Source organism: Mesoplodon mirus (assembly GCF_964341445.2).
Source record: "Mesoplodon mirus genome assembly, chromosome: 7".
NCBI lineage: Eukaryota > Metazoa > Chordata > Mammalia > Artiodactyla > Ziphiidae > Mesoplodon > Mesoplodon mirus.
In genome coordinates, this window is record NC_138983.1 from 54096498 (window position 1) to 54108537 (window position 12040).

Consider the following 12040-nt stretch of genomic DNA (forward strand, 5'->3'; position numbering starts at 1 on the left):
TTCCAACTTAAGCTTTTGTTTTAAAATTAGAAACACTTATTCTAATATATATACATAAGCACAGACACAATATTATTTTTCACTACCTTTCCCTAACATGAGGAATCATATCTACATAACACTACTATCTTTGTACTAAATGGAGAAAAGCTCTGGGTGAAGAATGATAGATTTAATGCAAGAATAACAGTGTTTTTAAAGCATAGGCTTTGCAAAAAGACAGAAAGTAGAATGGCAGTTACCAGGGACTGGGGGAAGGTGGGAATGCAGAGCTATTGTTTAATGGGCACAGAGTTTCAGTTTGGGAAGATGTAAAAAGTTCTGGAGTGGGCTTCCCTGGTGGCGCAGTGGTTGAGAGCCCGCCTGCCGGTGCAGGGGACAGGGGTTTGTGCCCCAGTCCGGGAAGATCCCACATGCTGCAAAGCGGCTAGGCCCGTGAGCCATGGCCGCTGAGCCTGCGCTCCTCAACGGGAGAGGCCACAACAGTGAGAGGCCCGCGTACCACAAAAAAAAAAAAAAAGTTCTGGAGCTAGATGGTTGTAATGGTTGTAAAACAATGTAAATGTACTTAATGCCAATGAACTGTACACTTAAAAATGGTGAAAATGGTAAATTTCATGTTATCTATGTTTTACCACAGTTTTTTTTTTAAAGCAGTTTTGGGAGTCAAACAGATCTGGATTCAAATCCCAGTCCTGTCTTCTATTGGCTGTGTGGCCTTGTGCATATTACTTAACATAAGCCTCTGTTTTGTCTCTGAAAATGAAGATATTAAAGCCTAAGGGAGATTAAGGGTAATGCTTATATATACTTCTATATAGTGGCCAATAGATGATAGCTTATAAACTTGAGAAAGGAATCATTTTACACTCTAGATTCTATTATCTAAATCTGGCCCTCTTCAAAAAGTTTTGTAAGAGTTATACAAATTTAAAATAATGGTACTGGCTAATTCTAACATTAATTAATAGTAATGGCTATTAAGCACTCTGTTGGGGACTTTACATACCTGATTTAACACTTACAATAACTTTATGATCACATTGAAATAGACAATGGAAAAGACTAAGAGGAATTAAAGTAAATTGCTCAAGGTCACAAAGGGTACTATTTAAAATGTTCTATACTGTCACTTCCTTGGACATAGCCTGGATGCTGTCATAACTGGATAAAATGGCATCCTATGCTTTTCTCAGTCTGAGTAATGCTTACTACACTGTAATGTAATATAGATTCTCAACCTCATCAGAGTGAGATCCTTGCGGGCTGGGACTGTGTTTTCATTCACTCAACAAATCCTGACTAAACACCTACTTACAGACTCGCTCTACATATATATGGTGAATAAAACAGACAAGGTCCCTTATCCTCATGGAGCTCATGGTCTAATAAGGTGAATAACATTAAACAAATCGACAAAAAGTAGCTAAGTAATTAGAAATTATAGTATGTGTTATAAAGGAAAAGAAGAGGACCATGATAATAGCAGAGAGCTAATTTCAGTTGGGAGGAGGGAAGAGTCAAGAAAGACCTCTTTGAAGAACTGTCTCGTTAATTTCTATATTCCCAATGTCAAGTATATTGCTAGTACAGAGAAATTACTCAATAAGTATGATGAATGAATGGACTGACGCTCAAGAAAACTTACCAGTAGGAGTGGTTACAAGTTTAGTTGTCATAATTGCACCATTACTGCTAACCACCATAATAGGAGAATTGCTACTGGTGGGCAGAGTTGCTGTCACTGGTTTGGGTAAGATTTTACTTGGTTGAACTTGTTGTGTGATGATTTTAACACCTTTGAAAGAAGAAAGATAAATCTCAGTACAAGTTATTTTTAATAACATGTGCTTTGTATCAACCCAAGAGGGCAGCAGTTACACACATTTACTGAGTCTTGCCTAAAAAGAGGCTTTTGTTCATACTGATGAAAGATATTCTTTTAACTTTTATTCCTCAAATTCCTATCTTCCCAAATTCCTCTCATTCAGAAATATAATTAAAATACCACAAAAGCTATTAACAAGTTTTAGTGAAAAACAATTTTTCTTTTGTCTATGATCACATCATATAAGAGCTTTCAAACCAAATTAGCCATTGATCTGAACTTTTACAGACAAATAACCTGTGTTCCATGCAAATACTTGGGATGAAAGGATTAGGATAAGAAGTCAAAAATAAATGCAGGGCAGGAATAGTGATGCAGACGTAGAGAACACAGGTGTGTGGACACAGGGTGGGAAGGGGAGGGTGGGATGAACTGGGAGATTAGGATTGACAAATATACACTACCATGTGTAAAATAGATAGCCGGTGGGAACCTGCTGTATAGCACAGGGAGCTCAGCTCGGTGCTCTGTGATGACCTAGATGGGCAGGATTGGGGGGTGGGGGTGAGGGGTGGGAAGGAGGTCCAAAAGGGAGGGGATATATGTATATATATAGCTGATTCACTTCGTTGTATAGCAGAAACTAACACAATATTATGAAGCAATTATACTCCAATAAAAAAAATTAATGTAGCTTTTATATATTCTCTACTCTACCAAAGATTTCTCTAACCTCTTAAGACTATAAAGAGCAAGAACATTTTCTTTTTGAACATTTATTTTTAAATTGGCTTCTTTTAAAAGTATTTAAATAGCTCACTTTGTCAAAAGTAAAGAATGCACTATTATTGCACCTACATAAAATATGTGGACAAGAACTTGAAGGCAGTATATAAAAATAAAATTAAAATGTTAGGGTGGTGATGTTATGATATTTTTTACATTTTTCAAATTTTTAATTTAAATGTTATAAGTGTTACACTGTCTTTTCAAATGTAAGATGTCCATTTAAAAGAAATCTCTCATGTTAACTACAAATTTAAGTACTAATAATTGTTAATTAAGGAAGGAAATTTTTGGTAACACTTTTTCCCCACTAAACTTCAATGAAATAATTCATGGGATAGAATACATTTCAGCAGACAACTAAAATTTTTATTACTTTTTTGGATGGTGATTTAGGTTAAGACATTAGGAAGCAAACAAATTTATTTATTTAATAGCCTTAAATAATTTTAAAATACTTGTAGCCAACAAAGAAGTTAAGATTATGACATCCAGGCAAATTACTTAATAATCTCTATGACTCAGTTTTCTCATCTATAAAATAAAGATATTATTAGTATATACCTTCTAGGGCTATGTGAAGATTAATTACATCACAGTTGTGAAGTGCCTAATACATAGCAAGAGTTCAATAAATAAAGTATTATTATTGTATAAATAAATTCTGATTACAATAAATCATAAACTGTGAAGTTGTAGGGAAAAAATGATTTCTAATATTATCTATTAATGAATTACAATAATGCTTAAGGTACATAAAAAGAAACCCCCGAAGAAATAACCACAGAGAAAAAAATTAAGGAAATCATAAGACACTACTTTGCTTAGTGCTACACAAACAAGTTGAAAATTTGGATCAAATGGATAATTTTCTAGAAAAACAGTATTTAGGGCTTCCCTGGTGGTGCAGTGGTTGAGAATCTGCCTGCTAATGCAGGGGACACGGGTTCGAGTCCTGGTCTCGGACGATCCCACATGCCACGGAGCAACTGGGCCCGTGAGCCACAACTACTGAGCCTGCGCGTCTGGAGCCTGTGCTCTGCAAAAAGAGAGGCCGCGGTGGTGAGAGGCCCGTGCAACGCGATGAAGAGTGGCCCCCACTTGCCACAACTGGAGAAAGCCCTTGCACAGAGGCGAAGACCCAATACAGCAAAAATAAATTAATTAATTAATAAACTCCTACCCCCAACATAAAAAAAAAACAACAGTATTTATCAAAAATTGACCTCAAAAAAGATATATAAATAGACAAGTTTCCTTGAAACAAAATTTTAAGAGATCCTCCCCCTTCCCCCCACAACAGAGCAGGCCCAGATAGTTTCACAGGACAATTCTACGGTCCTTTAAAAAGAAAATAACTCCAATGTATTTAAAATCATTCCTCTCATCACAAGAAAAAAAAAATGTAACTATGTGGTGATGGACATTAATTAAACTTATTGGGGTAATCATTTCATAATATATGCATATATCAAATCATTATGTTGTACACCTCAAACTAATACAATGTTATATGTGAATTATACCTCCACTTAAAATAAACCAACAACAAAAACCATTCCAGAGATTGATTTCTGACAAGAGAGCATAAGGAGCTCTGCTAACCTGCTAACCCAATGAAACTGGCAAAAATGATTTAAAAAAACAACCAATGAAAAGCTCTGGAAATGGTCCTAACACCAAATGAAGAAACATCTATTCAAGAATACACAGAGGGCTTCCCTGGTGGCGCAGTGGTTGAGGGTCTGCCTGCCGATGCGGGGCACGTGGGTTTGAGCCCTGGTCTGGGAGGATCCCACATGCCGCGGAGCAACTAGGCCCGTGAGCCACAACTACTGAGCCTGCGTGTCTGGAGCTTGTGCTCCGCAACAAGAGAGGCCGCAACAGTGAGAGGCCCACGCACCGCGATGAAGAGTGGCCCCCGCTCGCTGCAACTAGAGAAAGCCCACACACAGAAATGAAGACCCAACACAGCCAAACACAAATAAATTAATTAATTAATTTAAAAAAAAAAAGAACACACAGAAATATTTGCTAATAACAGTGACATCTATGACATTTAAACTAACACCTGTTCCTCCTCCCTCCCTACAGGTGAAGTAAGGACTGCTCTCCAGACTGCTGCTGCAGTCAAGAACACAGGGTTTCCTCCTACTCCAGCTCCCAGTTGGAGGGCTTTCTTCTGAGGAGCAGAAGAACTTCAGCTTATCTCTTTCTGCTCCCAGGCACCTGTTTTAAGTCCCAGGCAACTGCAGTCAATAGGTGGGTACTCCCTTCTTCTGCCCAGCCCCCAGTTCATGGAACAAAGGCTCTACCTTGGGCACAGAGCCTCTGAGAATACTGGGGTCCTGACCACCACTGCCCTGGCTTGTGAGGGAGTGGCTCCACCAACCAGGGGAAGCAAGCTGAGAGGATTTCAGGCTGCTTGCCCAACCTCCCACACTTGCCTTTACTGAGTGCTCAGCTCCTAGAGCAGGGGTATCATTCAGAGAGAAGTCTGCCATTGACCCTACCCCCAGAGCTCCAGAGCCGCCTGGAGATAAAAACATGTCCTGAAACAGATAGCTCTTAGCCTCTTCCCAGAGGAACTGACTTCATATGTAACAGAGCATGGAGAAGTTCAAGCCTAAGGGTGCTCTCAAAAACAGTGGAGGATGTGATGAAAGGCAACTAGAAGGAGAATCATGGATTTAATTAAGATACCTTCTAGACTATAGGCCAGATAGTTTGCAGGACAGAACTGAATAGTAAGGAAGCTGAGAGGAACATTCCTTTGGTCAGAACAAATATCAAAAATGGACCTTTGAGATTATTCCTTCAAAGAAGCCACAATTTGGATGAGTTCATAGAGCAACTTATGCTCCAAGAATTGTTGAAAAAAACAGAGCAATCAGTTAGTGGAGTTTAACAGCTGGGTGTGGTCAGGAAAAGAGGAAAAAGCCATACCAATATCACTGTCACCTCAGAAGGCCTGGGCATACCCAGAGCTGTACCTCCCTGAGGAACAACAGCAGAGGCTTAACTTCAGCAAAATAATTGATCTAGTCACTAAACAACAAAGAATCATGTCAGTAGCAATAACAAATCAGGGGTGGGGGTACAAGAAGATCAGTACCCAGCTACAATATATAATGTCTAATATCTATATATCTAATATCTAAAACATCAATGTAAATATCTAAAATGTCCAGTTTCCAACAAAAACTTGCAAAGAAACATGAAAATATGACCCACACAGTGGAAAAAAAGCAGGCAATGGAAACTGTGAGAGCAACCAGATGTCAGACTTAACAACAAGAAAAGCACTTCAAAATAGCCATTACACATATGTTCACAGAACTAGAGGGAAGCATGATTACAGAAGTAAAAGAGGGTATGATGACAAAGTTGCATCAAATAGAGAATATTAATTAAGCAATAGAAATGAGAAAAAAGAACCAAATGGAAAATGCAGAGTTGAAAAGTACAATAACTGAAATAAAAAATTCACCAGAAGGGCTCAAGAACAGATTTGAACTGGCAGAAGAAAGAATTAGCAAATTTAAAGACAGATCAATTAGAGATTATGCAAGCTGAAGAATGGAAAGAAAAAAGAATGAAGAAAATGAACAGAAATGTGGAACACTATTAAGTACACAACATATGCAATGTAACTACAAAAAGGAACAGAGAGAAAAGAGAAAAAGAAGTATTCAAAGAAGTAATGGCCAAAAATGTTCCATATGTATTGAAAAGCAATAACTTACACATCCAGGAAGCTAGACAAACACTGAAGAAGATAAATATAAAGAGAACCACAAACAGGCACATCATACTAAAAATGCTGAAAGTCAAAGACAAGGAGAAAATCCTGAGACCATCGAGAGAACAAAATTTCCATTTACAAGGGGATTTCACTAAGGTTAGCAACTGACTTTTCAATGGAAACAATGGAGACCAGCGGGCAGTAGAATAACGAATTCAAAGTGCTCAAAGAAAACCTGTCAACCAAGAATTCGATATCCAGCAAGGCTATCTTTCAAAAAATGCAGATGAAATAGTCTTTACCAGATAAACAAAAACGGAGAGAGTTTGTTGCTAGCAGACCACCTTACAACAGACACTCAAAGAAGTTCTATGAATAGAAGGAACAAGAAACAAAACAATGATATCCACTCTTGCCAGTTATATTCAACATTTTACCAGAGGTTCTAGTCAGGGAAATTAGGCAAGAAAAGAAATACAAGGCATCCAGACTGTAACAGAAATTATCTCTCTTTGCAGATGATTTGATCTTTTATATAGAAAATCCTAAGGAATTCACTATAAACTATTAGAACTAAAAAGTGAGTTCAGCTAAATTGCAGGTACAAAATCAACAAAAAGTCACTTGCATCTCTATACATTAGCAATGAGTAATCCAAAATATGAAATTAACAGTTCCACTTACAACAGCTACAAAAATAAAATACTTAGAAATAAATTAACAAAAAAAGTGTAAAATTTATACACTAAGAACCACACATTTCAACACTGTTGAAAGAAATTAAAGATCTAAATAAACACAAAAAATCCCATGTTCATGGATCAGAATATTTAACATCATAAAGATGGTAATACTCCTCAACTGATCTACAGATTCAATGCAAACCCCATGAGATTCTCAGCTGATTTCTTTGTAGAAATTGACAAGCTGATTCCAAAATTCATACAGAATTGCAAGGGACCCAGAATAGCCAAAACTATCTTTTGAAAAAGAACAAAACAGGAATACTCACACTTCCTGATCAAAACAATGTAAATCAATGGTAATCAAATCAGCATACAAATAGACATATAATGGAACAGAATTGAGAATCCAGAAATAAAGTCATACATGTGCTCAGTGGATTTTCAACAAGGGTGTCAAGACCATTCAATGAGGGGGGAAGACAGTCTTTTTAACAAATGGTATTGGGACAATTGAAGAGCCATGTGTGAAAGAATGAAGTGGGATCCTTATTTCACACCATAACAAAATTAATCAAAATAGTTCAAAGACCTAAATTTAAGAGGCAAAATTATCAATCTCTTAGGGAAAAAATAAGGATAAATCTTTATAACCTGGGATTTGGCAAAAGATTCTTAAATACAATACCAAAAGCACAAGCAACAAAAGAAAAAATAAATTGTACATTACCAAAATTAAACATGTTTGTGTTTCAAAGGACATCATCAAGAAAGTGAAAAGACAACCCACAGAATGGGAGGAAATATTTGTAATTTATGTACCTGATAAAGGTTTAATATCTAAAATATGTATAGTAAAAAAAAAAAAACCTCATACAATTCAATGATAAAAAGACAAATAATTTAAAAGTGGCAAAGGATATAAATAGATATTTCTCCAAGGAAGATATATAAAGGGCCAATAAGCATATGAAAAGATGGTCAACATCATTAGTCATCAGAGAAATGCAAATCAAAACCACAATGAAATGCCACTTCACACAAACTGGGATGGCTAGAATCAAAATGTCAGAGACTAGCAAGTGTTATCAATGGACAGGTGGATAAACAAAATGTGAATTATTATTTGGCCATAAGGAGGAATGAAGTACTAATACATGCTACTTCATGGATGAACCTTAAACATTGTTAAGTAAAAGAAGCCAGTCACAAAAGATCACATATTATATGATTCCATTCACATAAAAATCCAGAATATAGAAATCTATAGACAGAAAGTAGATTAGTGGTTGCTTAGGGCTGGAGAGGTTGTCATGGTGAGTAGGGAGTGATAGCTAAATGGTACAGGGTTTCTTTTGGAATTGATGAAAATGTTCTAAAATCAACTGTAGTGATGGTTGCACATATCTGTGAATATACTACCTACCACTGAACTATACACTTTAAATCAGTTAATTGAATGGTACGTGAATTATATCTCAATAAAGCTGTCCTTTAATAGAAAAAATTCCAGAGTGTTTTAAAAAGGAAAACTTTACAGTTCTTTCTTGGAAGCACACATACCATTGAAACTAAAGCCTGACAGAGACTACAGGCAAAGAGAAAACTATAGGGGCTTCCCTGGTGGCGCAGTGGTTGAGAGTCCGCCTGCCAATGCAGGGAACACGGGTTCGAGCCCCGGTCTGGGAGGATCCCACATGCCGCGGAGCAGCTGGGCCCGTGAGCCATGGCCGCTGGGCCTGCGCGTCCGGAGCCTGTGCCCCGCAACGGGAGAGGCCACAACAGTGAGAGGCCCCCGTAACGCAAAAAAAAAAGAGAAAACTATAGACCAATTTCCCTATGTCTATCAATTCATTACTATCCATACCTCATACTAGGTATGAGGCAGTGGTGAAATGGTACAAACTTCCAGTTATAAGATAAATAAGTGCTGGGGATGTAATAATGTCCAGCATGATGACTATAGTTAACAATACTGCATTGTATATTTGAAAGTTGCTAAGAGAGTAAATCTTAAAAGTTCTCATCACAAGAAAAAAAATTGTAACTGTTGTGGTAATAGATGCTAACTTATTGTGGTAATTATTTTGCAATAGATACATATATCAAATCATTATGTTACACCTAAAACTAATCCAAGGTTATGTGTCAATTACATCTCAAAAAATAATAATAAAATGTTCCTATCAAAAAATAAAACAGGTCTTCCCTGGTGGCGCAGTGGTTGAGAGTCCGCCTGCCGATGCAGGGAACACGGGTTTGCGCCCCGGTCCAGGAGGATCGCACATGCCGCAGAGCGGCTGGGCCCGTGAGCCGTGGCCGCTGAGCCTGCGCATCCGGAGCCTGTGCTCCGCAACGGGAGAGGCCACAACAGTGAGAGGCCCGCGTACCACAAAAAAATAAAATAAAATAAAATAAAAATAAAACAAGGGACTTCCCTGGTGGTGCAGTGGTTAAGAATCCACCTACCAACGCAGGGGACATGGGTTCGATCCCTGGTCCAGGAAGCTCCCACATTCCGTGGAGCAACTAAGCCTGTGCACCACAACTACTGAGCCCACATGCCACAACTACTGAAGCCTGTGCACCTAGAGCCCATGCTCCACAACAAAAAGTAGCCACCGCAATGAGAAGCCCACACACCACAACAAAGAGTAGCCCCCACTCGACGCAACTAGAGAAAGCCTGCGCACGGCAACAAAGATTCAACACAGCCATAAATAAATAAACAAACAAATAAATAAAATAAAATAAAACAAACAAAAAACTGAAAATGTCAGCATCTCCCAACGTCCTTTTCTATCACCAAATAAAATCCAGCTTCAGTGGAGGAAAAAAATCCATTTTCTTTTCTTAAAGATATTAAGTACGTTAAGAGGCTTCTTCGTCTCCCTGTATCTAAGCCTCCATCCTACCTGCCTTTCTATTCAATACTTTTATGATTCGATAACTTAAGAGTAATTGCCTCCTACCCCTGTGTTCCCACTGTGCTAGAGATGCTTTCAATAAACTGTTAAATTGTTATACCACAAACTTCTTCACTGTACACAATGTCTTTTAACCTTAGCACCTCTGCCCATGACAAATTTATGCCAGATTCACAATATGGCCTCTAACACAAGACTCCCCAGACTAATTTTTCCACTGCTCACTTCCCATAACCCCAATGGGCTCCAAAGTATAGTTCTAAAGTCTGGGTTTGTTTCCTTTATCTCTTCTGAGAGTTCACTGAAAAAAACCTCTTCCTGCTGTGCAAACAGCTTTTTCTCCCTTCTCTATTCCCAAGAACCAGTTCTCTCTATGTAAGTATTTCCAACAGGAGGGTCTCAAAATATATTTTGGAATTAAAACTCTAATGCTTGAGGAAACTGTATGTGGAAGTGAATCCAAATATATATCACAATCTTCAGAGAACTGGTGACTGGGGAAGAATTACCATCTCCTGAAACATTTTCCATTTACCTGACTCCTGTTTGATTTGAATGGTAGGCTTGATACCAGGTGGCAAAGGAGACTGCTGAGGCTGTTGCTGATGAGATACTGGAGAAGGCTGGGCCACCTGTTGCTGTGTCTGTTGCTGTACTTGATGTAACTGCTGCTTAGGAGACTGTTGATGCTGTTTAGGAAACTGTGCAAGAATCTGAGTTGGGGCACCCACTAAGCTTTTGGGAGAAGGAAGTCTGGTTGATGCCATTTTGATTGCTGATGTAGATACACCTATAGAAGAGTAAGGATTAGAACATTTAATAGTAAAACATAATTAAAGCTACTTCTGGTTATTGTAGTAAGTAATAGTTTAAAACTAGGTAAGTCAACAAAAATAATGATTATTAAGCACCTAGTGTCAGATATAATGTCTATGGTATTTTACATATTTTATATTTAGTCCTCAAACTTTGCAAGGGAGGCATCATTGCTCTAACACTCAAAAAACTAACTGATTTTCCCTTGGTGAAGAGTCAAAACAAAAGAAACAAAGTATCAGGCAGGATGTTCTCACACATGTCTCTCAATAGGTTTTTCTCTTTAAAAACATAGGTTCTCAATGTGAATAAAAGAACATGGGTGGGATAGGGAGGGTGGGAGGGAGACGCAAGAAGGAGGGGATATGGGGATATATGTATACGTATAGCTGATTCACTTTGTTATACAGCAGCAACTAACAACAATGTAAAGCAATTATACTCCAATAAAGATGTTTAAAAAAAAAAAAGAACAAAGCAAACTAGGTTTTGAATCTTATTTGTAATACAGTTTTTCGAATATTACTTTTCAGGTTCTAATGAGTCAATTTAAACATAGCATTAGACAAAATAATTCACACTGAAACATTCACCTTTTGAATTATTCAGCATGGCAAAGAACAACAGCTTTTCTATGTCTCATTTCCAGTAATCTATAAATAAAATCATTTCTTGAGAACTGGGTCATTAAATAATCATGTGAAAAGTTACAAGTGGGCATACTACTCAATATATCCACAGCAAAAAAATTCTCGTGATACAAGGTTTTAAGACACTTCTTTTCAATGCAATACTAATATTAGCAAGCATGTGTAGGTAGCAAATACCAATAATTTTCAGTAAAGATGTGTAAGTCTGACAGAAATTCTTCCCTCTCCAAGATTTTTCATCAGTAATCTTATAATTCATCAACAACACAATAGGACTATTATCTGTAACTAAATTAATACTCCTCACAGAAAGAACCTAGAATATAACTCTCCGTATCAACTTTTTGAGCACTGATAAAACAATGAAAAGAAACTGATAATTTGATGGCCTAATTACCAAGTTCCAATTATCAAATAGGCTATTTCACTCCTTCCTCCACCACAGCCCCACTATGACATTTACATTGTATTACAGAAAAAATTTTAAATAATATCACATTTTTATGTAAAATGTTTCTGGAGAATAAAATGAAGAAGAAGACTTGAGAAGTCACCCTGACTCTCTCAGGTTCCCCATATGTTGAATTTTCCTTGCCCTATAATTC

The 12040-nt window shown here is 37.5% G+C and overlaps 1 protein-coding gene across 9 annotated transcripts in view; it reads right to left on the reverse strand.

Moving 5' to 3' along the window:
• The window catches only part of EMSY (EMSY transcriptional repressor, BRCA2 interacting), an 83996-nt gene that overhangs the window by 35438 nt on the left and 36518 nt on the right, over positions 1-12040 (reverse strand). For all 9 annotated transcript variants that reach the window (XM_082626462.1, XM_082626463.1, XM_082626460.1 and 6 more), the window contains 2 exons: positions 10505-10759; positions 1649-1798 (listed from right to left, as the gene is read on the reverse strand). In XM_082626462.1, the coding sequence (XP_082482588.1) occupies positions 1649-1798; positions 10505-10759 (405 nt within the window). The remainder of the gene's footprint in view (positions 1-1648; positions 1799-10504; positions 10760-12040) is intronic.